Raw genomic sequence first — 16,502 nt, forward strand, 5'->3', positions numbered from 1 at the left:
ATATATTTGGCAGGGCAAAAAAGCAAGAATAAAATTAAAATTTTTACAAGATGCAAGAATAAGAGGAGGGTTTGCCTTGCCTAACTGGGAGTTGTATTACCAAGCAACAAATTTGATGTGGGTAAAGGAATGGATAACATTAAGGAGCAATAGACTATTGACCTTAGAAGGCTATGACTTGCTGTTGGGATGGCATGCCTTCCTTTGGTACAAGGGAACTGAAACACAGGGGTATTTTAGAAGACCTTATATTTGAGAGGCATTGTTTTTGAATTGGGAGAAGATAAAAAGACAATATTATTTAAAAATTCCACTATGGATATCTACCATTGAAGCTTTTTCTTATCCAATAATATATAAAAAGGAACAAACAGTTAGATATGGTGAGATATTGAATGAAAAGGGTGAACTTAAATCTATGCAAGCGTTGGAAGAACAAGGTATAAAAATGAATTGGTTTTCATATTTGCAAATACAATCTAGATTTGACAAGGATGTTAAAGCAGAAGGTATTTATGATAAGTTGACTGACTTAGATAAGATCTTGATGGGTACTGATGAAAAGGTAATTAAAAAACTTTATGGACACTCAAATTGGAGGAGGAACAAGTTAAAGAAACAATGATTGCCTGGGGGGGTGGAATTTTGGATATGGGATTGATTTAGAAAAATGACAAAAATTGTGGTCTCAAAATTATAAAATGACAATGTCAACTGCATATAAAGAAAATTTGTATAAGATGTTTTACAGGTGGCATCTACCCCCGATGAGATTTGCGAGAGTGTTTAAGAATAAATTGGATAAATGTTGGAAGTGTCATCAGATACCTGGTTCATATTACCATATGTGGTGGACATGCTCGGATGCAAAGAAATATTGGACTAAAATCCACACATGGTTGGAAAAAATGATAAAACAACATATAGACTTTAAACCAGAGATCTTTTTATTGGGAATTATACCGGAAATATACAACAAAGAGTTGAAATATTTGATTGTAAATGTACTAACAGCGGCTAGGATTGTATTTGTTAAGAACTGGAAAAATGATAAAATACTTATGCAGGAGGAAGTTATCAAGAAAATTATGGACTGTGCTGAAATGAGTAAATTGACATTTGAAATTAGAGAACAAGAAGATAAACAATTTTATATGATATGGGATTTGTTTTATCAATGGTTGGACAAAAAGACATGGTAATATAATGGACTAGATAATTTTGTGATAGAAATTTAAAAGATAAGACATAATATAGACATATATCACCATTGGTTGAAAGTATAACATAAATTTTAAGATAAAACTTGAAACATCTCGTATAAAATGATGGAATAAATAATTTAGTCATGGATGATTAATAACTGATAAATATATAAGCATATGTTAGTTTGACAATGTGAAGATTGATATAAATTGTGAGTAAAGGACTACAAAAGAATAGCAAAAAAGATCTGCAACCAACTGACACACTGTATGTATATAAAATGGAAGATGGTTTTATGTTTTTACGTTTTGTATGTGTATGTTTGTTTTTAAAAATAAAAATTCTTTAAAAAAAGAAAGAAATTTCTCAGTCTCTCTGCTCTGCAAAAGGGGTGGAGAGAAAATAAATAAATGATTTCTGTACCTGACACCCCCCTTCCCCACACAGAGCAGAGACATTGGAGAAAGTAGTAGTTTCGATAATGTTCTCAGGATGCCAAAAATCAGAATCTTGTCCTACCTCGAAAGTATTGCCATGAGTATTAGGATAGCTGGGAAAGCTATTGGATTACAAATCAATGTTTCCTTTAGGTTACAATGCTTCTAGCTTTATTGGGGAGCAACTGAAATAGTTCTATAGCCCAATGGGATAATTTGTAAGAAGTGTTTACCTTGCCCTATCTCCCAAGTTCAATTAGATAGCAGATTAGATAGCAACTGAAATGAAGCTGATTCTATCTCTATGCCACTCAGTGTTTTGTTCCTGAAGCTTCCAATTTATCTTTGGGTATGTGTTATTGACCTTCATTCATTCAAACCCTTTGAGGTAACACTACGATATTATGGTCACCAGTATTGGGAAGATGACTGAACAAACATTTGCCACCATTTATAACTCCCAGGCATCTATAATGCAATAGGATCTGGTTCTGTAGCATCCATTAGCTTTTGAAGACTTAAAATTATTTTTTAATCAACTACTATGATTTAAAACTGCATCTAGGATTTTTTCCATTTTTTTTCAAAATTGAAGATAAATATATACAAATACTGTACATATACACATACTATACACATATACGTACACACATACATACCACACACACACACACACACACATCATCAACAATTGACAGCATAGAGGGAGAAAGAATGAATACTAATTAGCTGATATGGGAGCTTTAAATATGTAAACATATAAGAGATTTAATGCCAAGAAAAAGATAATAAAGTCAATTTGGAAAAGTCCGATATTGTGGAATTGAGAAGTAATGATAAACACAAAGGCTGCTACTATAAAGGATGTCATAGAATATCAATATGTCAGTATGTTCTAATCCAACCAGCTAAGGATTCTATCCACACCACGGTTAGGCAACTATGGCCCCTTTTTGACCTGTGGACTTCAACCCCCTTTGGTGGTTCAAGAATTCTGGGAGTTGAAATCCACAGGTCATAAAGGGGCCACAGTCCCCCCCCCCACACACACACATCTAGACCAAAGATTCGTCCTATAATTGCTAAGTGTGGGAAGAAGGAAATATTTTTGTCATTTGGCCATGATAACAGCTAAGTCTTTAGAATTTCTGCTTATGCAAAAAAAAAAAAAAAAAAGTCATAGGCTCACAAACATATTGTTAGCCAAAAATGAGAATAAACCTATAGCAATCCTATAACCATATTTCATGTCTAATTATTTTTCATGTTTTTGAATTTAATCAGTGTTGTGATTATTTCAAAGAATCCAATCACAAGTTCGAGAAGCAGAAATCTGTGTACATCTTGCTGTAAATATAATTGGAACATTAAAAATAAATTTATCTAACCAGAAGAAATTTAGCATTAGCAGAAAGATGCTCATAGAATATTAAGCATACAGCAGAATGTGCCTGGAGCTGATGGAAGAGCCAAGGACATGCCCTAATCTGACAAACTAGAGATGAAGGCATAGACATTCCTCTGCATTTAAAACACAGAAAGGGCATTTTAAACATATGGACCTCTAGTTGCAACAGAGATCTATGACAGCATTTGCTTCAGCCATATAGCAACATCTGCAGTAAAATGAATTGTGCAGCGATTGTTCTGAATAGGTATTTGAAGCCCTGCATACCAGAGGAGGAGCAGGAGCAGGATGAGAAAAGACTATGTATCAGTGTTGCCTTTCTTGACATGTGAAGCACATAGCTTCCTCCATCTTTGCTGTTCCAATGTCAATGTTTGTTTCAAAAAGTAATACCAATTTCCAACTCTTTCTATAAGTGATCAATCTTTTTCATTATTATTTTCACAGAGCAGCTTCCACTTATCTGATTATACTTTTGTTTAGAAATAATTTCCAAACGTGTTGCAATTGAAAGCAACAAATTGTTGTGGTTTCCACAGAGAGAATGCAACTTTCAATTTTGGTTTTATTCAAGGACTTTCAGCATTAAGTTCAACTTCAGAGCATTCCTGTAACACATTGCAGATGAACATCGGGGTGGGATGCTACTGGTTCTGCCTGGCTCTATAGAACCGGTAGCTCTGAAGAGCAGCAGATACAGAACCGGTTCTGTGTTTGCTGCTGTTTGGCCCACCTGCCCACCTGGGCTCTTACCTGCCTTTTATTTCCTGCTTTTTCAACCTCAGCTGCTTTGCGCGGCACAGCTGAAGTTGAAAAAGCAGGGGAAAAGAGGCTTTTTGAACACTGCGCACCTGCGCACAATGCTTGTCAGCTGTCCAGGTGGCACAGCCTAAGGTTATTTTACACACGCGCGTAATCACCAAACCGGTAGTAACGCAAGTTGAATCCCATTCCTGATAAACATTCATATGTATTTTTACATGCATCATTTCTGATGCATATATTTTTGTGTATATATTCATATACAATTTGTGAACACTTTCTTTGAATATATTACATTCAATATATACGTAATGGCTCTCTACACTTACGTAGTTACAACCTACCTTTACTATTGCAACTTATTATACCCAGATTATACCTTTGAACAGCGCCCAGAAATTACAGGAAGGTTGGAAAATGTAGGAGTCAGGCTGTTGGCCCAGTGCAAGATATGGGGGGTTACATGTACTGTATGTACTGAAAGAACAGACTATCCAGAGATCTTTGTGTTGACCTTTCAAACCCTGAATGATTTTAGGATCTCCCACTACAAATCTGCCCAATTACTTGGATCAACAACAGGGAAATCTTTGAAGGTCTCCCTATTGCACCCCACCCCAAGGAGAAAGCTACGCTCTTATTTGCATAAAATTTAGAAAAAGGACAAAAATAATGTTTATCACCAAACTTAACTGTTAATTCTGTTTTTGATATTTTCATTATACTAGTTTTAATGTTTTATTTAATTGGATTTATTTTATGGATCAGTTATATACTTTGTAAATAGTACCAATAAATACATAGAGTATTAAAATATGTAGCTGAATCTTTACATAAATTGTGGTCCTACATGGGTGACATGCTGCAGCGCCCTGTGCCTTCATCACCACTTCTTTAGATACTGCAATGCACTCTAGATGTCAGGCTGCTTTTGCAATCTGCTCAGTTGATTTCTTTCAGTCTCCTCTTGCCATTTTTACATTGCTCCATGCCAGCAAAGAACAAAACTCAGCATCCATCATACTTTTGGAAAATGCATTGTCAAGAATTAAAGCAGCGATGCTAAAGGAAGAAAGAGAATAGAAGAAATACCAACAGCAGATGAGACATTTTACTACTCACTTCCTGGGCTTTTCCTCTTTTGTTTCTGCTACGTGGTATCCAGGCTTACACTTGTAGCGACAGACAGATCCCACGTCATGATTCCCTTGCTTGCATCGAGGCATCAAGAGCTCAGCATTGGCAATTGGGCCTGGAGAGTCGCACTCTAGTTTGCAGTAAGCTTCTGGCAGTGACCAGAGTCCATCTTCCAGGCAGGTGATCCACTGATTAATTCCTGATTCCAAGCAAGAAAAAGAAACAAACCCATTCAAATTACCGCATAACTAGTTATTTTTTTAATCTTAGGCTGAATTTTACTCTGATCCAATTTTCTTTACCTTCACCATTTCTTTATTTGCACAGATTTTTTATGCCACTTTCATCTGACTGGTATAAAGTCATGAAATGCGATAAGGTCTCCTGCTTGAAGGGGGAGTTGGACTAGAAGACCTCTCAGTTCCCTTCAAGCTCTAATCAAATTGATTGACTGATTGGCAATCTCCAAGTAATACGCACCCCATACAGTAGCAACAAGTAGTTATAATAGAAAATGCTAAGCCGTCTGCACTATATTTCTCTGTAGTACTTTGCAGTGGTGGGATTCAAAAAGTTTTACCACCAGTTCAGTAGGCATGTGGGCATGCATGCACATACTCTGCGTGCGCGTGTCTGCCAAATGCGCACTTTGCGCAGGCTCAGAGGCGTTCCAACCTCCAGCAAGCCTGCCCTCTCCCGGTCGCTTCAGCAGCCGCACAAAGCAGTTGTGCTTCAAAAGCAGAGAATAAAGGTGAGTATGGGAGCCTGGGTGGGTAGGTGGGCCCAACAGCAGAGTGGCAGAGAGAACTGGTTTAGTCTCTGCTGCTCATCGCTGCTACTGGCTCGGCCGAACCGGACCGAACCGGTCGAATACCACCACTGATACTTTGGCAGTATGAAATTTATTTATTAAATTCATTGGTAGTCCTTCTTACCACAGGGTAACTCAGTTTGCAATATTAAAAAGATAAAACTATATTAATAAAAGACTATAAAAATAGAAAAAAAGTGGAATAGATAGCACCACCACTAGATGGATTCGCAACTGGCTGGCAAACCGTACTCAACGAGTAGTCCTTAAATGGGTCTAAGTCTACATGGAGGGAAGTAAGCAGTGGGGTGCCACAAGCTTCCATCTTAGGTCCAGTACTCTTCAATATCTTCATTAGTAACTTAGATGAGGGAATAGAAGGGGAACTTACCAAATTTGGGGATGATACTAAGCTGGCAAGAATAGCTAAAACCCAAGAAGATAGGCTCAAGATCCAGATGGATCTTGACAGACTAGAACACTGGGCCGTATCTAACAAAATGAAATTCAATGAAGAGAAAAGTAAAGTCCTACACTTAGGCAAGAAAAATCAAAAGTACACATATAGACTGGGTGAAACCAGGCTCAATAGCAGTAGTTGTGAGAGGGATCTTGGAGTCAGCTAAATATGAGCCAGCAGTGTGCAGCAGCAGCCAAAAAAGCTAATGCAATCCTAAATTGTATTAACAGAGGGATACAATCAAGATCAAGGGAAGTACTAATACCACTCTATAAAGCCTTAGTAAGACCACACCTAGAGTACTGCATCCAGTTTTGCTCACCACATTATAAAAAAGATGTTGAGACTCTAGAAAAAGTACAGAGAAGAGCAACAAGGATGATTAAGGGACTGGAGACTAAAACATATGAAGAACGGTTATAGGAACTGGGCTTGACTAGTCTAGTAAAGAGAAGGACCAGGGGAGACATGATAGAGGTCTTCCAATATTTGAGGGGCTGCCACAGGGAGGAAGGGGTCAAGCTATTTTCTAAAGCTCCTGTAGGCCAGACAAGGAATAATGGATGGAAACTGAACAAGGAGAGATTTAACCTGGAAATAAGGAGAAACTTTCTGACAGTGAGAACAATCAACCAATGGAACAGCTTGCCCTCGGAAGTTGTGGGAGTGCCATCACTTGAGACTTTCAAGAAGAGATTGGTCTGTCATTTGTCAGAAATGGTGTAGGGTCTCCCGCTTGGGAGTGGGGTTAGACTAGATGACCTACAAGGTCCCTTCCAACTCTGATTATCTGTTATCTGTTAAATACAGAAATACAAAATACAGCTTTTATTTGGCAAATGCCACATTTATTTTTTGGAAGATGCAAACAGCCATAGTGCATTTCTTATTCATAATTGGGAACAGAAAAGGCATTCTCAGTCCCCACCATAATGGCTGATGCTTGTGGAAGAGAGATGTCCTTCATAGCTGGAATGTGAGTTTGTCTATAATGCTAAACCATTACAGAAAAAGATACCTGAGTTCTATGAAGGTAGGAAGAAACTAAAAACAACTTCACCTTGATTGTGATGGGTATGAGTTGAAGTAGAGAGGGACTGACAGGCTTTTGGGATTCTGTTACATTAAAGTTACCACATTAAAGTACATTTGAAGATTCCTAGTGATTTTTGTCTATGCTGAAGGGTCTAGAACAGGGCTGTCAAACTTGTCGCGTCACATTGCCATCACGTGACATATCATGACATTTTCCCTTTTGCTGGGGTGGGCATCATCGGAGCATAATGCATCTAGCCTGTGGGCTGCCAGTTTTACATCCCTGGCCTAGAAAATCCCAAAGAACCATATAAGTCCCAGGCTCCAAAGCTAATTTCATATTTCATTCATAATATTTCATATTATTACACTTTGTCTTATATTCACTGGAATTTTTTAAGTATTTACTGCAAACACATGCTCCAAATAATTCAGTGCCTTATTCAAAGCTGTCAAATTCAGAGAAGGGGAAATGGAGACTAGGGATATATTACAACGTCTGGTGGATGGCAGTGGAACTCCCTAAAGTAGTTAGCTTTTATTTATTTATTTATTCTCAGAATTTCAAAATCGCCATTGTTTTGTGACAGATTAAAATAGATATGCCTCTCATTGCAGTCACAATTCCTACCCCATACTTTAGCCTTATCAAAGATATTTTGAAAGAAAGAAAATTGTGGACCACTCCCAAAATAACAGTGTTGTTGTCAGTATATATTATCACTGTAAAGAATCCCTTACATTGAGCAAAATTTGTGGTGATTTCTGGGAAATCCATATAGCTTTCTTGGCAACAGAGTGGAAATGATTAGATAAAACCTCAAAAGGATGTCTTGGAAGTAATAAAACCCAATATGAAATTTTGTAAAATGTGTTTGATATCATGACTATCCATGGGAGGAAGGGCAAGGAAAACAAATGATAAAATCTATGTAAAGTGATTCTAGAAATATGCCTTAATATAGTTGCATTGTAACTAAATATACAAAAGTATATAATTCACCAAATGCATGATGTTATTTGCCCATATTGATACTGCATTTTGCTGCAGACACTGCTTTTCATTTTTTAAGATGGAGTCAAGGTCTGATAGTCGTTGCTGGAGCTCCAGTGGCTGGATGGTGCTAGCATGTTGAAGATGGATGGGTGAATAGCTGATAATAATGTTCATGACCATGTTGGAATGGAGAGTCTTGTGCTGTGCAAGAAATGCTAGTGATGACAGTTTGGGGATGAGGGTTGGTGAGAAGTGGATCCCTGGAAGTAATCTGAAGAATGGTTGGGCAGCTGGTTAAGGATCTTAGATCCGTCCTGAATGTGGACATGCAGCTGAAGAGACCAATATTCAATATTGGTAGGGGTGTATTTTTAGCAGTCCCTGCCACTGGTTGATCAATTATTTGCTGATTTAGCTGACCAGCAGAGTTTGGTTTTTGGCTGGAGGAGTGGAAGAGCCAAATATACAAATGCAGATAAATAACAAAAGCCACATATTTAGCATATTCTTCTGATCATGTGCGAGCAAAAGATTAGCAAAGACACAGGAGGAAATTTTCCAGAACTTTGTTCTACCCGAGTCTATCCCGAGAAAATCCATCCTACCTTGGAGTTTCGCTGGCTTGATACAGGAAAGGAAACATCGTTTCATAAATGTAGTGCCTTTGGGACAGGAAAACTCTGCATAAAGAACGTGAGATTGGTCTGGAAATTGGCAGTCAATAGGGTTACATGTCACTGATCTGTCCCAGTGATCAGAGATACAAGTCAGCAAGATTTCTTTCTGGGAAAGACAAGTGGAAGAGTCAAGAAAAAATTAAACAATAGTCATTCCTAATTTCAATATTGGTAGAACTATCGAAAGTAGTGTTCACTTACCAGTTGTGTCTATTCATTCCTTTTATCAAGAAATTAGTTTAGAATTGAATCAAGTGCCTAACAGATAATCTGATAGTTTACTTAAATCTGACCTAAGACATAGGCAAAAATGAAATTTATCATCTCTACCTTTGGCCTTGAAAAAAGCCATTCTTCTGTTTTCATTTTAACCACACATTGTCACAAACAATGACATCTTATTGGACCCTTGAGTTGGGTCTTCTTAGCAGTAGCACATGCCCTCTGCAAAACATCTCCCTGTAGATTCAGATGGCCCCAAATGTTTTAGCCTTTGTTAGGTCTTGAACCTTGACTGCTTCCCCAGTTGTTTGGGACAGTTGGATAGATGAGGTCAACTGTGTTGCTTTTTTGGGATGGGGGAGTGGAATGGAGGTTTATCTTTGGGCATCTGGGGTTATTTGTTGTGAGTTTCTGTACTTTAAAGCTTGTAAGCCACCCAAAGTCCTTTGTGTGACAATGTGTGGTATGTAAAACATATCAATGAATCAATATAAAAATGTTTTTCCAAACTGACTTAGTAATCCAAAAAAACAAAATGAAAATAGTTTCCTGACTCCAAGCTTATAAACCAAAAGGACAGAATTACAATGGATGGGGAGTGAAGGGGAAAATCTCACATCCTTTGGAAGAAAAGCAGTAATAGGGCAGTCCATACTGATTCATTCTAAGACAGTGCTAAGCAGAAATGCCAAGATTTTCAGTAAATGTTCTCTTCTTATGAAATCTACATTCCAGGTCCAAAAAGCAGCTCTCAGCAACCCTATACAAATAATGTGTTTTTAACAAATGTGAATAAATTCCCATTTTGCATAATGGACTGTGCCATTTGTTTTTCATAATTCATTCTAAATTTGCGAATCATGCAGATAAATGAGCTGTATAAACCCTGAAGCCCTATCCTCCCTTCGACTTAAATTAGCTACTTATCTGACCTCAGAGGGCAAATCAGAGTTTTGTTTGATGTATAACCACTTTATCTGTAAAAATGTAGGGGAGATTAGGGGAGGGACATCTCTAAGGGCAATGAAATATGAGATGATCAGAGGCATACCTGTTCTTCAAAATTTGCAAGTAGATACACTTTATGCACTATTATGATACCTTAAGGAAAAGTCCATCAATGAGGATTTCTGTAAGTATCCTTTTTTTAAGTCTGAGAGCTACATGAAGCAAATATTGAATTTACCTTTGTGTATCTAAAATGGTGCAAGTTGACCCTTGATGCAAATACAGAGAAAATTGTGGTCCAAATCTGTGGCAGCTGAATGGGGAGAAGTAGAGCAGTTCCTCTGATATTGATTTCATGTAATTATGTACCATCCGGTCTTAACAACAACTTTTAACAACCACATAAATACATTTTCTCCATGGCAATCTAATGTGATGTTTCAGGTTTTCTAATAGTGCATTCATTGCCACTGTAACTGAGTCCATTCGCCTTGCTGCTTTTCATCTGCCTCTTCTCTCTCCTTTTGCCTTTCCCAAAATTAAGGGCTTCTCTAGAGAACTAGGTCTTTGCATAATAATGTCTGAAGTAGGATAATTTGAGCCTAGTCACCAATGCCTGTAATGAAGATACTGGATTGACTTGTCCTAGAATCCATTTGCTGGTTTCCTTGGCTGCTCCTTTCATACCAGTTTTTCAATCCCATAGAGACCTATGGTCTTCAGTTGCCTATCTTTGGCATCAAAGGAGATGTTCCCTGCCCACCTTTCTCCTTTCCCTGCTTTTGGTATGGAAGGAATCTCTACTCTGCTTTATTGCCAAGATACAACGGGATGTGAACATGCAACCAGTACTTCTTCAAGATCAGGGTACTTTCTTTCAGCTCCTTCACTCTATAGCTGTGCTTTAGTGCCACCATCCAAAAGAGAAGGTAGTCATGAGGGCCTTCCATCTTCCTCCTTTCAACTCTCCTGTCTCATTAGCAAAGCTTCTAATGCTGATGATTTGGCATTTCTAAGGACTTTTCAATGCATTATGCTAGTCTATAATTTAGTGTTTTTATTGTTTTCTACTACAAATTGTTGGTGTAACTTGGTGCTATAGTAAGCTGCCAAGAATCTTTTGATTGTGCTCGGTAAAAAAGAAACAAACAATCCAACAGGAGGTTTCATGGGCAAGAATTCTTTTCCACCAATGTTTCTTGCCGGGTTGCCAAGCATATAAACATTAAAAGTAGCAAATTTAACTTTACTTCAATTTCTAAACATATTTTAAAGCAAAAAAGAGCACTTTAAAACACTCTTTTCTCTATCCAAGGTGCACCTGCCTAAACAGAAATAAGAGAGTCACTTATCCAATGTAATGGTACGTCTTTATTTGTGCAGTTCAACTCAGGAGGCCTTCTGCTACTAATTTAAGGAACACACAATTAGTGAAGGTTGTAGTTGTTGTTGTTCTTCTTGTTGTTGTTGTTATTATTATTATTCCCATACTTAGCCTGTATATTATTTATTTATTTGATCTATTTATGCCCTTTGTTTATCCCTGTCCCTCCAAAAAATTAAGGCAGATAACTATTTTTTCCACACATACAGTATATACTGTATATTTTTATAGATCTCTAAAGGAAATCTGAAGCAAACTGGGAGGAGAACCAAGTATTTGGACAAAAAAAGAAATACCAATAGCATAGGTCCAGTGAAGAGAGAATGTATAATTCCAATTAATCTTTCTTCAGGACTATTTTTAGTTTAAATTAATAAAGTTGTGTTACAAATCTTTGCACAGTATACATTAAGTTAGCCCGTATGCCATAACACTGAAAACTGGAAAAAGAGAATTATTTACCATTTTCACAAATTAGCTGCAGTTTATATTACCTGCTCTATTATTTAAGAAAATATATCTAGGTTTTTTTTCTCTTTAAGAACATAATGAATTATACACTTAATATCCGAATGGAAATACTTTAGCAGTCTTTTTTTCACAAAAAGTGTTTTACTATTAATAAGAACATCGTTTTAAGCAACTAAAGCTTAAAACACAATATGCTAGGCATAATATAGTTCTTTAGAACTTCAGTCACTCTTTTTAATCTGTTGCTTTTGTTTTATCTTCAGGATTTGTTGTATGAAATTAAGGGAAAGAAGAAATTAAGTAAGTTTTCATTGGTTGCATTCGAACAACTGAGATTGCTATTGGTTCTTATGCCTGTTTTTATTCAGAGTGCCCTGAGGGGGGGAAAAACAGTCCTGAATATTCCTTCCTTCCTTCCTTCCTATCTATCTACCTACCTACCACATTCTGTTTCTCCATCAGCCCCTAACAAAAAAGACTCCACACCTCGATGTTTTTATACTTTTCCCTGCAATTTGTATATAGTTTTTAATCCTTCAAAATCACTAGAGCCAAATTCAGATGTGTTCAAATACAGACTAGGAAACTTACAGTTGCCTCGGCAAGAAATAGGTGGCATAAAAGTTTAATAATAAATAAAATAAAATGTAAAAAAAATTAAAACAAGATGGAAATCACAGTTCCTAACTAAACGACTGGGCAGTCAGCTTACTTAGCATATTTATAATTCTTGTGATTGGTTAGTAATGAAAAAAAAAGTAACACAGAAGGAATATCCATTGATGTTCACTTACAATGACTAATATTATTATTAATTTCCATACACTTTTAAAGTACTTCATTTGTAATTGACATTATATAAAATTGGTTAGCACTATTATCACTTCCATAGTAGAAACAGAGGGCAATGTCACTGAGACACAATAGCTTGCCAGAAATACCTGGAAATAAAATTTACAATTTACAACTGTGTTTCTTTTCCAATATAATATACTCCATCTATTTAACTTTCAGAGGAAAACTAGCTGACTCAATCCTACATCAGAGATCAGTTTGACCTATTCCATGAGTAAGTAAGCACAATGTGCCAAAGAAATTAAAGTTTGACATAATGAAAACCTTTTTTCACTGAAAATAAATTTTGCAGCTAGTTATTATTTGCAGATAATTTTTCTGTCTCCATCTCCAGGATTTTAAACTTTTGCCAATAGTTAAAATATTTTTTGGCATATAGCAATGTGGGAGTTGAGAGGAAAAATACAGGAATGTAATCAAGGCGTAAGTCAAAACCAGGTATCAAAACTAAAGGCTATTTTAAAACAAAATTGAAAAGCTATGCTGAACATTAAAGTTGTAGAAGGAAATATTTTGCAAAAAAAAGTTAGATTTAACATATCTTTACAAGCCTCTCCAGGTATTTACAAAGTATAAACATGAGGCAAAATTGGAGCAAATACATGTATTAATTTCTCCACTGTAACAGCCACATTGATGGGAAAACTATAATGTATCTTTAAACAAATGGATGAATGAAACTGGTACAGTCACAATTTCATTTTTGCCTTATATTGCATTCACTGTTGAAAGTATTGAAAATCTTACCCATACATACAAAATTCTCATCATCGAAAATGAACAATGTACGGAATAAAATAAAATGATAAAACTTCTGCATATTTGTGGAGATTTATTTTTCAAACATCTATGTTTCCTTCAGGTATTTCCCTCCATTATGTTTTCTTTTATCACTGACTTATAATTAAAAGACCACTAGGGAAAGTAATGTATTATTTTTGAACATTTCAAATTATGTTGTGAATTTAAGGCAACAAATCTCAAGGTTGCATCATTGCCACATACGTAACTAATGTTACAACCACTGCTATCTTCTCCCCAAATATTAGATATATAATGAGAAAAATGATTTTTTTAATGAAGCACATCTATAATGACATTTATAACTCCAATGTATTTACCTGTGCTGGGCGCAGCAATTGTCCATGTTTAACTTGGAGAACAAAACCTTTCTCACAAGAAATAGCACATTCTAGGTGGCCCCGACTACTGGAACTACAGTTTGTAAGAGTTGCATGATGGATCTGAGGAAGCACACAGCTTCCCTGCTCTCTACAGGTGTGTTGGGTGCAGCTGTTGGGAAGAGAAAGGGGAAACATGTGCAAACAAAACACAGATACACACACAGAGAAAGTGAGAAAAATAAGTATATAGTGCTCCAAAGCAACAGCAGCAAATCTTGTAGCACTGACATAAATTTTGTTTTGTAAACAGCAAAACTCCCGAACTGAACATGAGCTATTTTATTATATGAGCAGATTTCTTATCAGCTATGAAATGAGAGCCAGTTTTGTGGTTAAGACACCAGGATAGAAAGTAGAATTCTGTGAGTTGAACTCCTGCCTTAGCCATGAAAGCCAGCTGGATGACCATGGGCCAGTCACTCTCTTCCTCAGCCCATCCTACCTCCAGAGTTGTTCTTGTAGGGAAAATAGAAGGAGGAAGATGTGTTGGATATGTTGGCCACCACAAGTAAAAGTAAGAAAAACAGAACACATATAAATAAATATAAGCATTTAAACAATAATTAAAATCAACCTACCAAAAGCAAACATGTGAAGCAAACAGGTGACCTGATTCACCATGATGAAGCAATACAAACGACCCTCAGTCACTTCAGCATAATGCCGAAGACTCCCGTCTTCTAGTCCAATATTTCTGGCCAAAATAGCTATAGGCTGAGAATTTTCAGGTCTAACTGTAATAAGTACTGAAACTATGCAGCCTGGAACAACCTGAACATAGCTAAAACACTACAGCTACTGTGCCTGCTGAAGCCAGATAATTTCAAAGCAGTATGAACAGTATTGTAAGAAAAGGAACCCGTTGGCTTTTTCCTTTAGCATCACCTCTCTAGAGCAGGGTGAAAAAGATTCCAACATTGAACAAGGTGAAGCAAATGGGTCACTTGGCTTTGCTTTCAGAAGGAAGGGAGCCATGTTGCTTCAGAAAGCAAAGATGAAGACTTACTTTATTTGAATCTTCATCCAAAGGAAGTACCTCTCTATTTTTGTATATCTATGCTACAAATGGTCATCTATTACACTGAAGGACAAGAAGCATTATTTTTATGTGACTGCAGAGAAATAGAGTCTAAATAATAGCTACTCTTAGTGATCCTAAATGAGAAGAAAATGAAAAAAATAATATTGAGGGCAAGCAACTATTTATAAACAGACAGCAATCCTCACTCCCTTCCAGCACTGCAGATGTTGTGTACTCTGGTAATAAAACATCTCAGAGAGCTTGCAAGGATTTCACAACAGGGAAGTAATTTGAATAGTTAGGACAATATACTTAGTACCTAATTCTGCTGGACTGCCACATAAACTTCCTTATGTTGAAGAATTAGCACTGTTCTCAAGAGTCATTTTGTAGAAGTTGCCATAATGAACATGTGATGAATTACTGTTTATTCTCCTTTAGTTGCAACCAACTAAGCCAGGTGCATTGATTTAATCAAAGCCTGAATCAGATCAATTTAATGTGATACCACCAACCTAACTAACTAGATGTTTGAAAATCCTGCTATTACTTTGTAAAGAGAGAGAAAATCCAAGAGGAAAGTTTATCAGTCATTGATGGGCTACCAAAAATTAGCGGATTGCCTTTTTAAGCAAAACAGAGCTATTAGGTTAAAGATGGCAGATGACCCTTTGCAGAATGAAGAATGCCTGCACCACAGGTAATTTGTTCAAGGAAGTACAATCCAAAGACATACATTTGCACACCTCTTTTTCTGATGGCTGACATGAGTCTTGAAAATAACAATGGATAAAATCAAATGCTTGGCAGATTATTAGACAACAGCAGCTGGTCTTCCCCAGATCAAATGGCTAAGAATCCCAACCTCTTAACTTCAGGATCAAATGTATACCACTATTTTCTGAATAACCATAAATATTTGTCTTTCTCATCTCCCTGAAAATCTACACTTTCTCTTAATTACATATTTTATTTATTTATTTATTTATTTTATTTGTCAAGCAATTATAAGAAAACAGGTATAAGTATAAACATAGTTATGAATACATGAAATGGATACATATAGGAAAAATAAAAAGAAACAATAGGGACAGTCAGCACGTTGGTGTGCTTATGCACACCCCCTACAGACCTCTTAGGAAAGGGGTGAGGTCAATAGTAGGCAGTTAAGGTTTTGGGGGTTTGGGGAAGAAACCACAGAGTCAGGTAGAGTATTCCAGACGTTGACCACTCTGTTGCTGAAGTCGTATTTCTTGCAATCAAGTTTGGTGCGATCTACCTTGAGTTTGTATCTATTGTGTGCTCTTGTATTGTTATGGTTGAAGCTGAAGTATTCATTGACAGGTAGAACATTGCAATATATAATTTTATGTACTATACTTAGATCGGACCGAAGGCGGCATCATTCTAGTTTTCTAGGTCTAGAATTTCAAGTCTGGTGGCATAAGGTATTCTGTAATGAGTAGAAGAGTTGAAAACTGTTCTTG

At 36.7% G+C, this 16,502-nt stretch overlaps 1 protein-coding gene across 1 annotated transcript in view; it reads right to left on the reverse strand.

Moving 5' to 3' along the window:
- PAPPA2 (pappalysin 2) overlaps positions 1-16,502 on the reverse strand; it is a 180,782-nt gene that overhangs the window by 50,036 nt on the left and 114,244 nt on the right. The window contains exons 14-16 of the mRNA XM_026703214.2: positions 13,932-14,103; positions 8,859-9,036; positions 4,936-5,149 (exon numbers count right to left, since the gene is read on the reverse strand). Coding sequence (XP_026558999.1) covers positions 4,936-5,149; positions 8,859-9,036; positions 13,932-14,103 — 564 coding nt within the window. The remainder of the gene's footprint in view (positions 1-4,935; positions 5,150-8,858; positions 9,037-13,931; positions 14,104-16,502) is intronic.

The sequence above is a fragment of the Pseudonaja textilis genome, chromosome 3 (genome assembly GCF_049901715.1).
Source record: "Pseudonaja textilis isolate UNSWEBS1 chromosome 3, rPseTex1.2, whole genome shotgun sequence".
NCBI classification, from domain to species: domain Eukaryota; kingdom Metazoa; phylum Chordata; class Lepidosauria; order Squamata; family Elapidae; genus Pseudonaja; species Pseudonaja textilis.